The sequence below is a fragment of the Lynx canadensis genome, chromosome B2 (genome assembly GCF_007474595.2).
Source record: "Lynx canadensis isolate LIC74 chromosome B2, mLynCan4.pri.v2, whole genome shotgun sequence".
NCBI classification, from domain to species: Eukaryota; Metazoa; Chordata; class Mammalia; order Carnivora; family Felidae; genus Lynx; species Lynx canadensis.
Genome location: NC_044307.1, coordinates 90208137 through 90230271, shown reverse-complemented (window position 1 = coordinate 90230271; position 22135 = coordinate 90208137). Strand labels below are relative to the sequence as shown.

Sequence of the window (22135 nt, the reverse complement as noted above, 5' to 3'; positions counted from 1 at the left end):
TCACTTTTGCATTGCTGGTGGGAATGCAAGCTGGTGCAGCCACTCTGGAAAACAGGATGGAGGTTCCTCAAAAAACTAAAAGTAGAACTACCTTGTGACCTAGCAATTGCACTACTAGGCATTTATCCAAGGGATACAGGTGTGCTGTTTCGAAGGGACACAGGCATCCCCATGTTTATAGCATCACTATCAACAATAGCCAAAGTATGGGAAGAGCCCACATGTCCATCGATGGATGAATGGATAAAGAAGATGTGGTATATATATCCAATGGAGTATTACTCAGCAATCAAAAAGAATGAAATCTTGCCATTTGCAACTGCGTGGATGGAACTGGAGGGTATTATGCTAAGTGAAATTAGAGAAAGACAAAAATCATATGACTTCACTCATATGAGGACTGTAAGACACAGAACAGATGAACATAAGGGAAGAGAAGGAAAAATAATATAAAAATACGGGGGGGGGGTGGACAAAACATAAGAGACTCTTAAATATGGAGAACTAACAGTGGGTTACTGGAGGGGTTTTGGGAGAGGGGATGGGCTAAATGGGTAAGGGGCATTAAGGAGTCTCCTGAAATCATTGCTGCACTATGTGCTAACTAATTTGGATGTAAATTAAAAAAAAAAGTGATGTACAGATAAAAGTTTGCTACTCCAGTTAAGACATGTATTGGCATGCTTTCTAAGTATGGTTTTCTACTCCATGGAGCTGAATTAGCTCAGTCTGATGACTACTGTTAACCTACAAGGTGCTGCTCTCTGGTACTAATCCTGACATGCAATTAAGAAGAGGAGGAGAGTTTTCTGGTAAAAATAAAAAATCTTCCACACTCTTCTAAAAAAACCCCACATGTTAATATAAATGAGTATATAGGGAAACAGTGTCTCCAGAAATTAAAAAAAACATTTATTTTAATGTTTATTTATTTTTGAGAGAGAGAGGGAGACACAGAATCTGAAGCAGGCTCCAGGCTCTGAGCCGTCAGCACAGAGACCTACGTGGGGCTCAAACTCATGAACCGCAAGATCATGACCTGAGCCAAAGTTGGATGTTTAACCCACTGAGCCACCCAGGTGCCCCTTCATTCAGAAATATTAAGTGTACTTAAGGGTACTACATGTTGGGTTTTATACTTTATACTGTAAGGAATTCAATGGTAAAGAATTTTTATTTTATTGGAAGTGTAATGGAAGCTACTAAAGTGTTTTAAGCAGGGGAGTAACAGTCATTTCAACGTCTTTTAATAACATTACTCTAATTGCTGTATGGACTGTTGGAGTTAAGAGTGGAGGTGAGGAGATCATTACGAAGGTCAAGGAGGTTTCTCAGGTGAGAAACCGGTAGAGGCACTGATGGAAAGTGGGTGGATTCGATGTGAGTGAGGGAGAGTGGGAAAAATCAGTACACACCTCAGGATTTGGGGTGACTGGGTGAATGGACATGAGAATTTTGAAATGCCTTTGGCCCACAATTGAATTGCTTAGTAGGTGGCATTCAGAAACTGAAAATTTGTATTAAAATATACTAGTTTTTCGGCTGTATGTTCTGCAGCTCAATATGTAATTTTTTTTGTTAGCTATTGCTCTGAGACAACAATGGTGGAGAAATTGGTGAAGGAACTGGAGGAGGTAAACACAGGTGCCTGGACAGCTGAAGCAATGGTTGTTTTTTTCACTCATTTATTTATTCAACAGACATTTATTGAAATCTTACTCTGTCCCAGGCATACTAGTTGTAGCTGTGATTCTGCTCAAATAAAGAACTGGCAAAATATGATGATGATAGACATTTAACATTTCAGGAATAGATGTGGGTCTTAATGCTGTCTCCTGAAAGCCACACATTTTATGTGTTTTTTTCTGGCCATAAGATACGTAGGGATATGATGCCAGGGCAGCCAAAGTACAATTGCAGGGATTATTTTCTCTGGATTTTTTTTTTTTTTAACCTTAGAGTTTCCTTGAGATGAAGAAAAAGCCAGTCTAATTCCATTTAATTGTACAGATTTCTTGAATATTTATTATCAAAAAGGATATAAGGAAGGGAGCATGGAATGATATGGTAGAAAGAACATGGGCTTTGTCAGGGGTGGGGGATCTGGCATTCAGATTTGACTCTTTCAGTCACTGGCAGGTTACTATTCATCTGAGCCTCATTTTCCTCAACAGCACCTGCCTCTTTTCCATGGTGTTTCAGGGAATAGAGATTGATAAGACAGTTCCTGTCCTAAAGAATATAGATAAGCAGAACAGAGTTGTATTTTGACTGAAGTTCAAGCAAAGGTTTTCAGATATTCCAAAAGGGTTATAATGTTCAATTGAAAGGAACTGAGAAAGAATCATGAATGAGCTGGCTTTCAAGCTGACCCTTCAAGGTAGAGTTTTAGGTAGAGATGAGAGCAGCAATCATTACCGGTGGTGGGAAGCACAGGTGTAGCCTTTAATTGTGTTTATGGAACCATGGGTAGCACCTGGAATAATGGAAAAAGGTTATTGAGGGAATTTGAGAGAGTGTGGAACCTTCACAGATAGGGAGAGACATACTTCTGAGGTCAGGGTTTCCAGAAGTTCTAGGTCAAAATGTCATTATCTTTGTGTTTCAAGCTACAGTATCTCTCAGGTAAGTTTGATTTAAAATAAGATTCGTTGGCATTCTGGAAGTAAGTTTATTTGGGATAGTAATCTGCAGTATTTTTTGTTGCATAAGGTTTAAGTATGTTTTTATAAAGTACATTAAAAATCAGACATGAAAGTTGTTATTGAGGTTTGTAGGAATGCTAGATATGATTATGCAGCTATTTTAAATAATTGTGAAGACTGTAGAAATATAAAAATGTCTGCATACAGTAATTTTAAAAGAATATGAAACTATATTGTATTTTAGGTGGGAGGATAAGAATGATTTTAAAAGATTCTTTTTGGGGCACCTGGGTGGCTCAATCTGTTAAGCGTCCAACTTCGGCTCAGGTCATGATCTCGTGGTTCTTGAGTTCAAGGCCTGCATCGGGTTCTGTGCTGATAGCTCAGAGCCTGGAACCTGCTTCAGATTCTGTGTCTCACTTGTGCTCTGTCTCTCTCTCAAAAATAAATAAATATTAAAAAATTTCTTTAAAAAGATCCTTTTTATATTCTGCTCTAAGAAAAATAACTGCCGAGAGAAAAGCCTGTACCTGTACTTACACATGTTGTTATGCAAAGCTTGAGCAATTTCATGTCTAATAAATCTAACTTAGCTTCTTTACTCAGAGAATCAAAGCCAGTGCCCCATCCATTTCTAAACACTGCTAGTTCAGTAAATCTTAGCTTTTGATCTCAGTAGCCCTTTAAATTTTTTTTTTTCAACGTTTATTTATTTTTGGGACAGAGAGAGACAGAGCATGAACGGGGGAGGGGCAGAGAGAGAGGGAGACACAGAATCGGAAACAGGCTCCAGGCTCTGAGCCATCAGCCCAGAGCCCGACGCGGGGCTCGAACTCACGGACCGCGAGATAGTGACCTGGCTGAAGTCGGACGCTTAACCGACTGCGCCACCCAGGCGCCCCATCAGTAGCCCTTTAGACTCTTAAAAATTATTGAGGAATTAAACTGCTTTGATCAGGTAGTTTACATCTATCAATATCATATGGGAAATTAAAAAATTACAGTATTTATTAAATCACTGAAAATAGCAAGAATTTCCATGACCTGTTAACACAAATTGTATGTTTTTAGGAAATATAACTATTTTATAAAAGAATACAAACTTAGTAAGTGGCATTATTTAACATTTTTACAAATCTTTTTTTTTTTAATGTTTGAGAGAAAGAGAGAGCAGGTGTACGTGAGCCGCAGACAGGCAGAGGGAAAGGGAGAGAGAGAATCCCAAACAGGCTCTGCACCATCAGCATGGAGCCTGACATAGGGCTTGAACTCATGAACTATGAGATCATGACCTGAGCCAAAACCAAGAGTGGGGCACTTCACCGACTGAGCACCCAGGTGCCCCAAAACAGATTTATTTCTGTTTCTGCCATTATTGATTTTTTGGTCAAGTGAGAGATATTAACAAATCACGTGTAATTGCTTAATAATTGCTTGTTTAAGTAGGGCTGTGATGGAGCAAGTGCAGGGGACTGTGAAGACACTTTGGAGTAGTATCTAATGTAGACTGTAGGAGCCAGGATGGTTTTATTTAGAGGAAGAGCCTTCTAAGCCAAGAGCTAAAGGATATGTAGAAATGAGCTAGGGACAGCGGAAAGGAGTGTGTGTTCCAGGCAGAGGAAATAGCTCATTGGTGAGGGAGCTTGATATGTTCAGGGAATTCAGTGGAGCTGCAAGGTTGAATTTTGTGATATTGGAGGATGATGAGAGGGTGAGACTAGAGGTAAGCAGGAACAGATATTGAAGGGCCGTGTAAGTTTAGAGTTTATCCTGTAGGCAGTGAGCAACCACTAATAGATTTTAAATGAAGAAGTTTTGTGTTTTAGAAGAGTCACTTAACTGTAATAAGGAGATAGATAAGAATGCCTTTGTATGTATACCTACTTATACATGTGGCAGTACCAAATTATAATGGAACTAAAGATTTTTTTAAAGTTTATTTATTTATTTTGAGAGAGACAAAGAGAGTGGAAATGGGAGAGGGGCAGAGAGAGAGGGAGAATCCCAAGCAGGTTCTGTTCTGTGAGCGCAGAGCAGGACCCCACGAATCTGTGAGGTCATGACCTGAGCTGAAATCAAGAGCTGGATTCTTAACCAACTGAGCCACCCAGGCGTCCCAAGATTTTTTGTCTTTTTAAGGTTTATGTATTTATTTTTGAGAGAGAAAGCACAAATGGGGCTGGGGGAGGGTTAAAGAGAGGGAAAGAGAGAGAATCCCAAGCAGGTTCCATCCTGTCAGCTCAGCCCAATGTGGGGCTCAAACCCATGAACCATGAGATCATGGCCTGAACTGAAGTTGGGTGCTTAACCAACTGAGCCACCCAGGTGTCCCAACTAAAGGTTTTTAAGGCTAATGGTTAACTGGGAGTTAGTGGAATTTTGAGAACAGACAGGTGAAGTAATTATTATTCACTTCCAAGGCAGGGGAATAGTGGGGCAGCAAGTTTTTTCTTTTTACTCTTTAAAGATTAAACTTTGCAGCTGCAGAAATGGGCAAATTACATTAATACTACATGACTGGCTTAGGTAATTGCATTAAGCAGCTGAGGAAACCCCAGTGCAGGTTCCCAGAAGAATACTTACAGCTGTGTAGATTTCACATCTGATGCTAGGATTTGCTTAAAAAAAAAAAAAAAATCCGTCCACACTTCCCCCTCAAACACATACCAGAAAACTAAAAACAACAAATAAAATCCCCATATAATAAAAAGGTCATGTATAACACAAGGCTGAAAAAAAAGCAAGAAAGCTTTATTGTGAGACCCACTGAGAAATATGTATTACTAAAAAGTGGGCCACTGTTCTCCGAAGGCTGATGAAATTTGTCACTTTGATAGTCTTGTAAATGTAATGTAAATATTCTGCACTTACTGAATATATGTATTCCTGGTGAAATAGTATTTAATATTGGTTTGCTTTTTGTGAACTAGATGGATGATTGACAATCGCACATTCTTAATAAATTGGGCCCATAATTTTTAATACTGTTGAGATGCTATTTTTAGAGAGCCTAGAGAAAGCCTAAAATATATTCTATTAAATTAAGCAAGCTTAGGCTTTTGGAATAAAAAGCCACAAGTTATGTTGGTTCTTTTGGTTTTACTAGGAATAAGTTTGCTGTATCTTTTTTTGAAATAAGAAAGTAAATGGCATATTTGGGATCTGAAATAAGTATCTGCTTGTGCCTAACAATTTGAATATAATAGTAATAGATTTTGTTTTGCTATAAAGTGACAGTCATACACCGAATTTATTTGCATTTTCAAAAATAAGTACTAAAAATAGTTATTTCCACATGTAAAAGGGGTTAGGGACAAAAAGATGTTGGGTGTTTAAAAAACAACATTAGGCATAGGGATTTTTTTTTTTTAACTTTTTAAAAAATGTTTATTTATTTTTGAGAGAGATACAGAGTGCGAGTGAGGCAGGGGCAGAGAGAGGGAGACACAGAATCTGAAGCAGGCTCCAGGCTCTGAGCTGTCAGCACAGAGCCTGATGCAGGGCTTGAACCCACGAACTGTAAGATCATAACCTGAGCCAAAATCAAGAGTAGGACGCTTAACTCACTGAGCCACTTTGGCATCCCTGCCCATAGGGATTTGAATCCACAGTTCTCCATCCAAACTACAGAACACAGAAAATTGTTTGAGTGACTGTTTTCTCAGTTCTCCCAAAAGATGGCACTAACTAGCTGACTGTAACCTTGCAAATACATAGGGAGAAGTTAGTTGCATGAAGTGGGTGCCTAGGGCATTAGGGCTTAATTCTTTCGAGGAACCCTTTGAGAAAAGCTGCTGTAAACTTTAATAAAGATATACATTCACACCAAAGACATCCAGCAATTGATTACATCCAGCTTTTGCTAAGAGTAGTGGCTTTTTCTTTCATATCACCACTAACATTTCAGTAGTGTCTTAAATTATCACACTTATTAACCTTATCATCTGTTATTATCTAGACGGTAGGTCGTAATGGTTAAGTTTGTGGATTCTGAAGCCAGACTACCTGGTTTGAATCTTCTATCACTAACCGAGTGCCTCAATTTCATCTTCATCTCTGCAGTGGGGACAATTACCAGAGGAAATAATGCTCTCAAACTCTGTCTTTAAATAAGCAAACTGTAAAATAAGTTTACCTTCCCTGTGCCCACAGGAAACTAGGGAATCGCCAGTGTTCCCCTTTTGGTTTAACCAAGGCAGTTCACAAGTATTTTTAACTTTGAGAAAAGGTAGATGTTTAATATTGCTTGGCAACAAATTTACTATTCACTGTTTTCAATTTTCTCCCACGAAAGCTGCATCTCTGTGTACTTCCTGTTTATTTTTGTAGGTTAATTTGTTGAAATTTCTGGCCAGTTTAGAAACACCTTGAATTTTGGTCACTGTTGCTAAACTGCCCTACAGAAAGATTATACAAAGGGTATAATTGACAAGAATACCCATCTTTCTGTATTTAACTTTGTTTATAGTTTTCAGGTGTCTTTTTTTCTTTTTTTTTCAGTAGTGAAGTTTTTAATGTCATCATTACCAGTTCCATCAGTCTTTCCTGTGAAGATTTTTTAGCCTTTTGGGCCATGCTTTGAAAGTTTTCTGAACTCCAAGATTATAAAGATATTCACCTACAGTTTCTTATACATTACTTTTTTATATATCTCTGATTTAATATTTTTAAGTTTGGTTTTATTTATTTATTTATTTTTTCAACGTTTATTTATTTTTGGGACAGAGAGAGACAGAGCATGAACAGGGGAGGGGCAGAGAGAGAGGGAGACACAGAATTGGAAACAGGCTCCAGGCTCCGAGCCATCAGCCCAGAGCCCGACGCGGGGCTCGAACTCACGGACCGCGAGATCGTGACCTGGCTGAAGTCGGACGCTTAACCGACTGCGCCACCCAGGCGCCCCTTAAGTTTGGTTTTAAAAAAGATAATCATAGTATCTTTGTATTGGAGTCACTTTTATGGTAGGAATATTTGAGGTACTTAGGATTACTTTTTAGATACTCTTAGCCTTAGCCAAGTTGTTGAAAAAATATATCTTCTTTCTTTGCTGGTTTTCTATCTTGCAAGACCTGAGATATGTATAGAACCTACCAGGTCTATTCAGTTAGTTAAGCAGCAACTCTTTGAGTACTCAGGTTATAGACTTAAAGGGAAACTACCGAAATATAAAAGAGCTTTAAAAATTTTATCTAGAATGCCTGAAGCCTTCCCTGAATTTTCTTTGCATTCTGGGGTCTATATTTTATTACGTAAATGCAGTATCTGATGACAGTGCTGGTAATATAAAGGAGATAAGAAAGGTAAGATACTTATTGTGCAATTGGGGGAGGGGCAGAGAGAGAGGGAGAATTCCAAGCAGTCTCCGTGCTTGACCTCAAACCGTGAGATCATGACCTGAGCCGAAATCAAAGATGTTCATGATAACATCTTAGCAAAACTTTTAGAAACTAAATATACATGTACATTTGCTAAGGAACCGTCAGCTGAGAGTTTAAGATTCTAGTTTAAAAAAATGGTATCTGAATCAATCTCTCAATAACTTGACATACAAACAGGTATGTGTGTTTTAATAAAAAGCAATGTATTGGAAGTAATATACTTAGTTTCTAAAAGTTTTGTTAAGATGTTATTATGAATATAAGGTTTAATATCCCTATGGTGTTCACTGTGTATCAGTCTTTTTACTCGTAAATCGTAAGCAATTAAATATAAACAGTTACAGATAGTGGTTCCTATAGTACCTGACACACAATGGAAATTTAATAAATCAATTGAATTTGAATTGTTAAATTTTATAAATGTACTACTTAGTAAAATTAAAAACTTGTACTTTAAAACGCATTTAAATAGTTGTTAGAATATGTCATTTTATTTTCTAGTTAAATGATCTGATCTATTTAATATTTAAGCCTAATAGCATAATTAATTTTGAGTATGTTCTCACAGACTTGGATGTAAAAGTCAATAAACAGACCCTTGCCACTTGTGTGAAGTGGCTATTTAACCATGAAATAAACTATTTTTATTGCCATTGCCCTGTGGATATATTCTTTCTGGCAGTGCTGTCCATATTTGGTGGCTGTGCATGGAGAGCCAGGTGGTGCTGAAAAGCATCGCACAGTGAAGCGTGGATATATCTAGGTTCGACATTTGTCATCCCTTACTGCTGAAGGGAAGGGTAAAATCTGTTTTTCCATATGTTTATGCTTTTTTTTCTTGCCTGCAGTTTTGTCCAGATGGTCTTATGAACATTGTTTACTTTAGGATGCTATCCCAGATGTTTTGAAAACTGATGGGTAAATGTGGTACAGAGATTTGCATGTTACAGTTTTAAAAAATGCTGTTTGTTCTTGTAAGAATAAAATTTATTTCTGGAAAAATAAAACATTTATTCCAAGTGAATGATAAATACTGTAAAATACAAAAACATATATGTGTATATGTATATATGTTGTACGGTTAATATAATCTATATAGTTTATTTTCCCCAACATTTTTTCATGTTAATTAGCAAAAAAACATTATGGCAATGTTAAGTATAAGAAGTACTTTTGAGGAGTCATTTTTTCAGTGTTACATACACCTAAATATGTAAGACTCTTGCCTCCCAATCTTTTGTAATTCTCATTGTGCATGAATCACTGAAGAGAAATTAGGTGGTAAAATGACAATAGATTTATAGTCAAAAGATTGTCTTTAAGACTTTGGGCAAATTACTTAACATGTTGGAGACTGAGTTTTGTAAATGTAAAATCAGAGTAACAACCTTGCCCAAAAAGATGGACTATTCATGCTTGGATTTAATTACTCTATCATCTTTAATCTCTTAACAATCACTATGAAGCCATCTAGTGGCAGTTGCTGTTAATGAGAGCTGAAACCTGCTTTAGGCTCTGCTTGGGATCTCAGTATAATTAAGAGGTAGACTGCTCTTATTCCCAAACCCAACGGGATCCATATGGGGCCTCCTCTTGTTTGCGTAGTGCTTCCTTTTTTTTTTTTTTTTTAATGTTTATTTTTGAGAGAGCGCGCGTGAGCAGGGGAGGGACAGAGAGAGAGAGGGAGACACAGAATCTGAAGCAGGCTCCAGGCTCTGAGCTGTCAGCATAGACCCCAGTGCAGGGCTCGAACCCACGGACCGTGAGATCATGACCTGAGCCTAAGTCAGATGCTTAGCTGACTGAGCCACCCAGGCACCCCTTGTGTAGTGCTTCTTAACCACTGACTGGCTTTTTTCATTTGCTTTCACATTAGCTTGCAGGTTGGAATATTGTCTTTGCTTTTTTTCCTGCTTTTCCTTTTCTCCATTGGCTGGCCTCTACATGTCAGTGACTTCTTCATTGATTGCACCAGCCTTTGCCCCCAAGCTTTAGTATGGGATTTAATTCTTATCACGTGTTTTAATATATGGAAGACAGGAGAAGAGATCTATCTTGCTAGTTCTTTTCTGTGTTAACCCAGAACTCTAGGGTTGTGATAAGATGTTACCACATGTTAAAAAGAAAAGCCACAGTGGCGCTTGGGTGACTCGGTTGGTTAAGTGTCCGACTTTGACTCAGGTCATGATCTCATGGTTTGTGGGTTCAAGCCCTGCATTGGGCTCTGTGCTGACAGTGTGGAGCCTGCTTGGGATTCTCTCTCTCTCTCTCTCTCTCTCTCTCTCTCACTCTCACTCTCACTCTCACTCTCGCTTTCTCTCTCTCTCAAAATAAATAAATAAATTTTAAGCAAAGAATTAGCTGAAAGAATACAATTAAGAAAAGCCAAAAAGATAGGAGAACCACAGTCAACATAAAAGGCAAGTTCATATTAGCAATTCAGAAAATCCAGTTAGAAATAAGAGATAAACTTGAAGGGGGGAAAAAACCAGGAAGTTATAGGAAATGATTAAAAGTGAGGACGTATAAACAACGGACATGAAGAATAGCTTATGAAGATCTGGATTTTGGCACAAATAACAATTCTCTGGTCTGTCTTCACACACTTACATAGTGCTTACCTTGCTGGGTACTTTGCAGATAGCAGCTCTGCATTTAATCTGAAAACATTATAAGAAAATGTGTTGGGGCACCTGGGTAGCTCAGCTGGTTGAGCATCTGACTTTGGCTCAGGTCATGATCTTGCAGTTCATGAGTTTGAGCCCCGTGTCAGACTCTACTGACAGCTCAGAGCCTGGAGCCTGTTTTGGATTCTGTGTCTCCCTCTCTCTGCCCCTCCCAATTCATGTTCTGTCTGTCTGTCTCTCTCTCAAAAAATAAATATTAAAAAGAAAAGAAAGAAAATGTGTTAATAACCCCCCTCGATTGATGCCTTTTTTTGGCAAAAGTCACAGGTGCCAAGTCAAACCTTATTTGAACCAACAGGGTGTGCATGACATCAGTCTGCCCTTACCCAAGATTAAAGTTTCTCTTTATGGTGTTTGCTGCCTGCTTCTGTCCCTGAACACAGAGCTACCTCCAGCATCTGTTCATCTCCCTCAGTGCTGTCATATAGAAGGGTAGCATGGGAGGGGATGTCTTAACTTACTCTTAAGAACTCATCAGAAGCTGGGGTGCCAGGGTGGCTCAGTCGGTTGGGCGGCCGACTACAGCTCAGGTCATGATCTCGTGGTCTGTGAGTTCGAGCCCCGTGTCGGGCTCTGTGCTGAGAGCTAGGAGCCTGGAGCCCGCTTCCGATTCTGTGTCTCCCTCTCTCTCTGCCCCTTCTCTGCTTGCTCTGTGTCTCTCTGTCTCTCTCTCAAAAATAATAAACAATAAAGAAATTAAAAAAAAAAACTCATCAGAAGCTTAGAGGGCCAAGATTCTACTGGATCTCCTGTTTAATCTGGTACATTTTTCATTTACATTAAATTTTTATTATGGATGTTCTTGCCAACATCACAGCCCTGTGGAAGAAAGAGTAGAGACGTTTTCTGATCCCCACCCATCTGGGGAGATAGCCAAATATTTAAAAGTTAATTAGCAATGCAAGACACTATATCAGTATTAGATGAATAAAATGTATAATTGCGAAGAACTACAAAATCTGAAAGTTGAAAGGAATTTAAAATAATATTTCAGTTAAAACCAAAAGATTGGAGAACTTGGCAATTTCCCATCAAACTTCAAATTATATTTTGATTCAGAAAGTAATGTGCTGTTAATATGTATGATCAATCATGTCAGTTAATAAATGTTAGAAATTATTCATTTTCATATTGTTTTTAAACATGATGAATTGATATTATAATGTTCAAATCTGTATTAATTATACAAATCAGTGAGCCCAAAACATGCACTTATATGCAAAACATATAGGTGTTTTGTTTTTGTTTTTTTTTTTTTTTTTTGCATCTAAGGCATGTCCTAGCTTTCTTAAAGAGCTGCACCACAGAGTCACTATAAAAACACAAAAGTCCCATCAGTTTAATAATAATGAAAAACTCCAAAAATGGCAAACTGAGGGACAGGGAAGAGGCCCATAGGCCAGGGGCACAGGAACCCTGCTCATGGCATTTGGCCTGGCCACAGGGCCCTGGTCCCTGGTGTTTTACTTTTTTATAACATAGTTATTAATTTTTTAAACTTTTTATTTTGACAATTTCAAACTTACAGAAAAATTGCAAGAATACAAAAAAATGCCACCATCTGGTGATTTTCCAGTTCCATCATTTCTTCTATTTATTAGTTGGCATTCTCTTGTAAGGAAAAGTTTTTCTCTTTTCCTCCCATTTAAAAAACCCATTATCCATTCAGATCCATTCTCATTTTGCTCAGTGAATAATAAACTATTAGTACCCTTCTTTATTTTGATATTCAAATTTTCCCAGATTGGACCAGTGGGAGCTTACTCAAAATGGTGTGTATTTGGACATACTCATCAGTTTTTTTGAACACTTCCTTATTTTCTGGTACAATAAAAATGTTATAGGTTTATTTTGTTTCTTTGCTGCCCCAGGTTTAGAATCAGGAGTCTTGATTTCTTTATTATTTTTTTCAATGTTTATTTATTTTTGAGAGAGAGAGAGAGAGAGACAGAGCATGAGTGGGAGAAGAACAGAGAGAGACATAGCATCTGAAGCAGGCTCCAGTCTCTGAGCTGTCAGCCTGGAGCCCGATGTGGGGCTCAAACCTACAAGCTGTTGAGATTATGACCTGAGCCGAAGTCAGACACTTAACTGACTGAGCCACCCAGGCACCCCAAGGAGTCTTCATTTCTTTTTGTGGGGAATGGTATTTAGGAACCAAGATCTGGATGCTCTCTCCTTATTTTTTTTACTTTATTCTTTTTTAATTTTTAATTCATCTGGAACTCATTCTTCATTATGGTATGAGGTACAGATGTGTATGTCAAAATGAAAAATTATTTAGTAGGAGGATACCAACTGGAGACATTTATTTGTCCGTGACATCACTTCAGGGACAGTGATTCAAGGGGAAATGTCACTTAATTTTAAGTAATATATTTAAATTATTTTAAATGATGGTTATTGAATTTTATATCTTATGTCAGTTATGTTTTCTCTAACTTAGGTGCATTCTCTAGAATCTTAAAACTTTGTGAAGAAAAATATGAAGCAGGTGAAAAAAAGAAAGGAAGAAAAGGCAACAGTGTAACACCTGTGAAAGGAATTACAAATTTAGGAAATACTTGCTTTTTCAATGCAGTCATGCAGGTAAGAGCCATCAGGAAACTTTGTAAAATGTAAACGATTAATTTGTATTTATTGGCACACCTGTAAACTAGCAAATGACAGCTAAATGTTCCCCTGCAGATTTTTCTGTTTTCTTTTTTGTTTTAGGCCATCGTTAACCATTGCTGCATAACGTACGTATGCCCCCTTTTCACACAGTGCTTCTGGAAGGCCTTCTCTGTGTTTTACTGTGATTTAATCAGTAATACTGACATTTATTAAATGTGAACATTTTTTTTGTAAACTTAAACATTTTTTTGCTATGTTAGATGACGTTTGAGAGCTTAAGAGAGTATTTATTCCATAGAATCAGAGGCATATTACAACTGAATCAGAAGACTTTACTTTTGTTTTCTTTTAGAACTTGGCACAATCTTATATTCTTTCAGAACTGATGAATGAGAGCAAAGAAAATGGTACAAAACTCAAGATTTTTCCTTCCTCAGACTCTCACCTGGTAAGAAGTATGACTACCTGGATAATAGCTCTTTTTAGATGAGCCACTGATGGTGTCAAAATCTACCTTTAGTATTTCTCCGAATGTTAACTGAAATGATGTTTTGAAAAAATATTTTGAAAAAATCATTCAAAAGCATTTTGTGAAATAATCAGATTTTAAAATTCTAAAGTTATACCTTCAAGATCTGTTAGGGTTCAAACATATTGTGGGTCAAACAATACAAAAATATTAAGGCAGCTTTCAAACAAACATACTGGAAAAAACAAAAGGCGTTTGTTTTGTTGAGCAAAATGTCTAGGACTCCTGTTTTGTAATTACTGGTAACATTTCCTTAAATACAGCATTTTAATTCTTTAAAGGTAGATTTGGTTTTAATGGTGAACATCTAAAGGTTTTTAGGAGCCTAGTCTGAAAATGGGTTTTTAAGCTAGTGAGAAAGGAAAAAAACAAACAAACAAACAAAAAACAGCGCTTAACATTCAGAAGCTGGCATGGCACCTACAGTTAGGCCATATTGTTCGAACGGTCTCACAGAATGCCAACCTCAGGCTAGGTTGCTCTGAGACTGACAAACTAAGACAAAGCAAGGCTACTTCATAATTTTATCTAAACACAGACAAAAGCAAAGTTCGTCTACCACTGAGAAAAATCCCAAACATCTTCTTTGACCAAAGTGAGAGACTGCTACTTCTTTACTAGTTATAGCTTTATCCTTGATTTTGTCTCCCAAAGAGACTAGAATTTAGGTTATCCTAACTCAAAGATAAGATTTATCAAGATACCCAGTGATAGAATTACCCCCACTTTCTGACGGCATTCAACTGAGAGCAGACTTCTGCTTCCTTAGACTCTCCCCTAAATTACTTATCCAAAACTCAAATCCTCTATCAGTTCTTTCCAACACCCTTTTATTGAGACACCCCATGGTTTCCCATCGTGTATGTTGTCCCCAAATGCAACAAGTAATAAACCCCTCTTGTTCAACTACCAGTGTGTTCCTGGTGGTCTTTGGCTTGAGGGAGCTGACACTAGTAATAATGTTTTTAGTTAGAAATTGTGTGTGTGTGTGTGTGTGTGTGTGTGTGTATTGGAGGAAGACAGTGTATATATAGCTCATGATCTGGCTTTTGAGAACACTTAAGAAAGGGGAGTTCTAAAAATTCTTAGCTCAGTGTAGTAATCTTAGATTTTTCTTTTCCCCAAGGAGGCAGATTTGAAAGACGATATTGTATTTCTTTGTTGAAAGACCAGCCTGTAAACTTACTGCCTGTTCAACCCCTTAAAATCTTTATGGTAGGTCCTATACTCTTCTAAAGTTGAGTGAGATAGTGAAAACCATTAAATGGAAGTTGATACTTAGTCACTTGAAAAGATTTCCTATTAAATGTGATTGAATGTTAAGTATTTTACATGTAGAACTGTGTCTCAAGATTATTATAGGGCAGTTAGATACTATAACTGATCGCTTTAGGTTTGCATTATTCTAAGAGGAGAGTTTCAATCTTAGATCTTAGATATATAGGACATACAGTTGACCTGAGCTGGAGGGCTGTCAGCGTAGATCACTGCTCTTTGAATCACCAGTTTTACTTTGCCCTTTGTAAACTGTATGCCTTTTGTTTCTTTTCCTTACCTTATTGTGCTGGCTTGAACCTCTAATAACATGTGGACTAGAAATGATGAAAGCAGGCATCCTTGCCTAAAATCCCCAAATTAGGGGGAAAATATTCTTTCAATAACATTAGGAATGAAGTTAACTGTAGGTTTTTCATAGGTGTTCTTTTTTGTTTATTAATATCTGAAAGTTTGTACCTTTTGACCTCATTCACCCATTTTACCTACCCCCTCACTCCCTGGCTCTGGCAGCCACCAATCTCTTCTTTGTGTCTATGAGCATGTTTGTTTGTTTGTTTGTTTGTTTGTTGTTGGGTGTTTTGTTTTAAATTCTACATGTAAGTAAGTTCATATGGTATTTGTCTTTCTCTGTCTGACCTATTTCAATTAGTATGCCCACAAGGTCCATCCATGTTGTTTGCAAATGGTAGGATTTCATTCTTTTTTATGGCAGAATAACATTCCATTGTATAAGTATACTACATATTCTTTATCCATTCATCAGTTGATGGATACTTAGGCTGCTTCTATAATTTGACTATTGTAAATAATGCTTCAATAAACATAGGGGTGTGTGTATCCCTTTGAATTAGTGTTTTTATATTCTTTTAAAAAATTTTTTTAATATATTTGTTCATTTTTGAAAGACAGAGACAGAGCACAAGCAGGGGTGAGGCGGAGAGAGAGGGGGACACAGAATCTGAAGCAGGCTCCAGGCTCTGAGCTGTCAGCACAGAGCCCGACATGGGGCTCAAACGCACGGGCCATGAGATCATGACCTGAGCTGAAGTCGGACGCTCAACCAACTGAGCCACCCATGAGCCCCTAAATTTTTTTTTTAATGTTTTTATTTATTTTTGAGAGAGAGAGCGAGAGAGAGAGAGAGAGAGAGAGTGTGTGTGAGCGAGCACGAGCAGGGAGAGGGGCAGAGAGGAAGGCACAGAATCCAAAGCAGGCTTCAGGCTCCAAGCTGTCAGTACAGAGCCTGATGTGGGGCTCAAACCCATCAACAGTGAGATCAAGGCCTGAGCTGAAGTCAGATACTTAACAGACTAAGCCACCCTGGCATCCCAGTGTTTTTGTATTCTTTAGGTAAATACCCAGTTGAGTGATTACTGGATCATATGGTAGTTCTATTTTTAACTTCTTGAGGAACCTCCATACTGTCTTCCAGAGCGCCTGCACTAGTTTGTATTTCCACTAACAGTGCACAAGGGTTTCTTTTTCTCCACATCCTCACCAGCAGTTTTTTCTTTTATTTTTGATTTTAGCCATTCTGACATGTGTGAGGTAATATCTCATTGTAGTTTTGATTTGCATTTCCCTGATGATGAGTGATGTTGAGCATCTTTTCATGTGTCTGTTGGCCATCTGGATGTCTTCTTTGGAGAAATGTCTGTTTATGTCTTCAACATGGCAGAGAGCACTTTTGATACTCAGAGACTATGGAAAAATTATAGCCTGTCCTTTCTGTGGTTTTAGTCAGATGGTAGATTTAAAAAAAAAATTTTTTTTTTAATGTTTATTTTTGAGAGGCAGGAGGGAGAGGGGCAGCGAGAGAGGGAGACACAGAATATGAAGCAGGATCTAGGCTCCAAGCTGTCATCACAGAGCCTGATGCAGGGCTTGAACCTATGAACCGTGAGATCATGACCTGAGCTGAAGTCAGATGCTCAACCCACTGAGCCACCCAGGTGCCCCAGATGATAGATTTTTTTTAAGGGTAGTTGGTATGAAATATATATGTAACATGTATTTCATAAATACACGAATGAGGCAACATATTTGGTAGTTGTATTAGAAGATCACTTTCTATAATGTCCCAAGATGATATTTGGCATTTGCTTTTAATTTATTGTTTGTAAGGAGAGAGGATTACTGGTGAAGATAACATTTTAGAAAGCAAAACTTGGTGGGGGAAAAATTTTAGAATAAAATGGGTTTCTCCCTCACACAATTTTAGCTGGTTTTGTCAAGCTTTTTCTCTCCATTTTAAAAGAGAGGGAATGGTGTACTAATTTTGTGACATAATTTCCCATTCCTTATTTTATTCATAAAATATTTTGGGAAAAGAAAGCTATGGAGTTTGCTAATAAATATAATTTATAATTATATTTGATAAATATAATGTATTAAATATAATTTATGATTGGAAATAAATACATATCAGGTAGGTAAGTAATTTCACTTTTAGGAAAGCACATTAAGGGACATTTATAAGCAACTAAATATTGGTGATTTAACCCTTAAACTAATACTTTCATTAAGTAAAGAGCAGAGGATATGAAAATACCTGTGTTTTTCAAGGTAAGACACTTAATTCCATTATCTCATTTTTTTTAGATATTCATTTTATATGTGTGGGAATAAAGTTTCTTAATGCACTTGAGGCAATTTAGTTGTCATCATTTAAACAAAGTATAACTCTTAATTTTTAATAATATTTAAGTTTAAAATTGCATATTTCTGACAAAGAGTTGATCATGTTTTTAAAGGACCCATTAATGGTGGAACTTTCAAGCCCTGGACCATTGACCTCAGCCCTGTTCCTGTTTCTTCATAGTATGAAGGAGACTGAAAAAGGACCACTTTCTCCTAAAGTTCTTTTTAATCAGCTTTGTCAGAAGTGGGTGCATCTAAATTTTTGATATAAATAATTATGAGTTATAAAATTCTAATGTATCACTTAATATGGGTAGTTTCACTCTTACTATAACACTATTATTGTCTAGACTCTCAAGAGATTAAGAACTAATATTTGTTTAATTGCAGCTGTGTGCTTTATGTAAATTATATCTCATAATACTCTGAAGAAGTGCTTGTTTATCCCCATTTTATAAATAAGGAAACTGAGACTCACAGAAGTTGAGTAGCTTACTTAGTTGTATAGTAACAAAGCCAGGATTCAAATAGAGGTCTGTCCTGATTCAGAAGCCCATGATGTAAGAACAAAGAGTAAGAAAACTATAGAATTGTAAAATCTAAAAGGTGCCATAATAGGTCATCTGAACCTAGTTTTCTTATTTTTACTTTTATTTTATTATCATTTTTAAGAATACTCAACCTGCAATATGGGGCTCAAGCTCATGACCCCAAAATCAGGACTTGCATGCTCTACCAACTGAGCCAGCCAGGTGCCTTCCTTATTTTTATCATTTTTTAAAAAATGTTTATTATTTTGAGAGAGAGAGGCAGAGAGAGGGAGAGAGAGAATCCCAAGCAGGCTCCAGGCTGTCAGTGCAGAGCCTGAAATAGGGCTTGATCTCATGAACCGTGAGATGACCACCTGAGCCAAAATCAAGAGTCAGACGCTTAACTGACTGAGCCACCCAGGTGCCCCTTTCCTTAGTTTTAGAAATGAGCTTCAAGGCAAATAGAGTTTAAGTGAATTTCTCAAGGTAGTACTGTATGTTCAAAAACAAAATCCTTGGGTACGTGGAAATACATACATACCATGAAGGACCTGATGCAACTTTAATGCTTTCACTTATTCCTTCATTAAAAAAATTGAGAACTGGGGCACCTGGGTGGCTCAGTCGGTTAAGCGTCCGACTTCGGCTCAGGTCACGATCTCACTGTTTGTGAGTTCGAGCCCTGCGTCGGGCTCTGTGCTTACTGCTCAGAACCTGGAGCCTGTTTCAGATTCTGTGTCTCCCTCTCTCTCTGACCTCCCCCGTTCATGCTCTGTCTCCCCCTGTCTCAAAAATAAATAAAACGTTAAAAAAAAATTTTTTTTTTTAAATTGAGAACTTATTTGTGTCAGTTACTTGCTAGATTCTAGGGATACACAGTGTATAACATATTAAAAATAGATCCTGTCATGGAGTTCATGAGCTAGTCCAGTCCACAATTACTAAAATATGTAGAAACAAAATTCTTTAAATGGGAACTTAACATTTTTTTTATATCTCTAGGCTTCGAAATTTCATTTTAATTTAAGCTAGTTACTTGTGCCATGGCATTATATTGTATTTTATCTCATAGAATTGTACCAAGGTTAATTTTTTCAAAAATAATTGTGAAAAGAACACTTACCATGAGCTCTACCTTCTTAAATTTTTTCTTTTTTTCTCTTGAAGTTATTTATTTATTTTGAGAGAGAGAGAGAGAAAGGTGTGGGGGAGAGAATCTTAAGCAGGCTCTGTGCCAACAGCACAGAGCCCAACTTGGGGTTTGATCCTACCAACTGTGAGATCAAGACCTGCTCTGAATCCAAGAGTTGGACACTTAACCCACTGAGCTACCCAGGCACCCCTACCATCTTAAAATTTTTAAGTATACAGGGGCACCTGGGTGACTTAGTCGATCAAGCATCCAACTTCGGCTCAGGTCATGATTTCGTGGTTTGTGAGTTCAAGTCCCATGTTGGGGGCTGTGCTGACAGCTGACAGCTTAGATCCTGGAGCCTGCTTCAGATTCTGTGTCTCCCTCTCTCTGTCCCTCCCCTGCTTGCACTCTGTCTCTCTGTCTCTCTTTCTCAAAAAATAAACAAACATAAAAAATATTAAGAAATAAATAAACATTAAAAAAAATTAAGTGTACAAAATATTGTTGACTGTAGGTGCAATGCTGGACAGGAGATCTCTAGAGCTTGTCCATCTTGCTTGACTAAAACTTTATACCTATTGATTATTCCTATTTTTCCTTCACTCCAGGCCCTAGTAGACAACATTGTGCTCTTTTATTTTATGACTTTGACTATTTTAGGTTCTTCATATAAATGGAATCACACTATTTGTCTTTCTGTGACTGGCTTATTTCACTTAGCATACTGTGCCGTGGTATTTTGAATGTGGTCAAAAATATAGAGGGTTTATTATGTGTTTAATTTAGTAGGCAAATGCTGTTTTTCAAAACCTGAAGAACAGAAAGTCCCATAAAAGTCTCAGAGACTTTGGTGCCTCACAGAGTTCAAAAGTTTTTAGGAATTTATGTCAATTAGAAATTTGTTTTTGGATCTCCAAAAATAACTGTTTTGAATTTTTTTTGTTTTATAAAGATTTATAAATTAAAAAAAAAATGTTTAAATAATAGGTGTTCATGGATAGACGTTCAAAGTAGTATTTATCTTATTTTTTTCAAAAGTGATTATGCATACACAGACATATACACAGATTGCAACTTGTTTTGCTTAATACATTTTTTACATTTTTCCATTTTAGTGCATGTGGATATGACTTACTTGATTTTACGTGTGTGTGTGCTGCACTTGTGAGAGTACATCAGTAGGATATATAGAATTACTGGATCAAACATCATTTAAAGACATTAAAAATTGCCTTTTGTTTTTTATGTTTACTTTAAAAAGAGATGTATATTGAGTGGCTCGGTTGAGCATCCGACTTCAGCTCAGGTCATGATCTCGCGGTTCGTGGGTTTGAGCCCTGCATCAGGCTCTGTACTGAACACTTTCTCAGAGCCCGGAGCCTGCTTCAGATTCTGTGTCTCCTTCTCTCTCTGCCCCTCCCCCGCTCACACTCTATCTCACTGTGTCTCTCAAAAATCAGTAAATGTAAAACAAAAATTTTTTTAAGAGATACATATTAAGAAGAGTAATTTTTAAAAACCTGGTGAAGATTTGAGCCATGTATGTTGAGTCTGTTTTGGGACTTTGTTCTGTTCCATTGATCTGCATGTCTATTCTTACCCCAGTCCTCTACTGTGTCAATTACTGTAACTTTATAGTAAGTCTTGGAATTGGAGAATGAGAGTTCAAACTTTACTTTTTTTTTTTTTTAAACTATTTCAGGTCCTTTGCTTTTTCACATGAATTTTGCAATCAGTTTGTTAATTGGGATTGCATTTGGAGATCAGTTTAGAATGGACATCTTAACCATGTTGCGTTCCAAAGCATGATTATGACATATCTTTTCAGTTATTTAGGTATTTGATTTTTCTCATCAAGTTTTTGATTTTCAGCTTACAAATGCTACACAATGTTGTTAGATTTACCTTTAGAATTTCATGTTTTTAAATACTATTTATTGTAAATTGGTACTTTAAAGAAATTTCAATTTCCAGTTGTACGTTTCTAATATACAGAAATATACTTGGTTTTTGTATATTGATCTTGTTTCTTGCTGCTTTGTTTAATTCATTTACTGGTTATAATAGCTTCATGTAGATCTTTTGGGATTTCCTATGTAGACAATAATGTCATTGGTAAATAAAGACCATTTTATTTCTTCCTTTAAAATTTGTATCCTTTTAGACCTTTTTCTTACTTTATATATCTGGCAAGGACCTCCAGTACAATGTTGGAGTGGTGAAGTAGGCATCTTTGCTTTGTTTCTGATATTAGGGGAGGAACATTCAGTCTTTCACACATAAGTATGATAGCACATAGATGCCTTTCATCAGGTTAAGGAAATTCCCATTCCTAGTTTTTTCTGAGGATTCTCATCAAGAATAATAGTATTTGATAAACTCCCAATAACCAATTTTTCCTTAAAAAACAACAAAACTTTATTATTTAAATAAATAAACATTATGTATTACCATTGGTATACTTTGATTCCTGGCCCAGAGAAACCATGAGATAATAAATGTTTTTTTTCTTTTAAGAAAAAAGAATGGGTATTGGATTTTATTAAATGCTTTTCCTGCATCTATTGAAATAATCATGTGGGTTTTTAAAAATCTGTTGAAACAGTGAATCGTATTAATGGGTGTTCTGAATAGCTTGTATATTTGACATACATTAAGCTGTACATATTTAAAGCATACCATTGGATAAGTTTTGAG

The 22135-nt window shown here is 37.0% G+C and overlaps 1 protein-coding gene across 4 annotated transcripts in view; it reads left to right on the top strand.

Annotated features, from left to right (window-relative positions):
• USP45 (ubiquitin specific peptidase 45) overlaps nt 1-22135 on the top strand; it is a 74062-nt gene that overhangs the window by 17889 nt on the left and 34038 nt on the right. For all 4 annotated transcript variants that reach the window (XR_004343645.1, XM_032593226.1, XM_030316020.2 and 1 more), the window contains exons 6-8: nt 13157-13299; nt 13679-13774; nt 17887-18017. Coding sequence is in view for 3 of the 4 variants with exons in the window: in XM_032593226.1 (XP_032449117.1) it covers nt 13157-13299; nt 13679-13774; nt 17887-18017 (370 nt within the window). In the remaining variant the exon portion in view is untranslated. The remainder of the gene's footprint in view (nt 1-13156; nt 13300-13678; nt 13775-17886; nt 18018-22135) is intronic.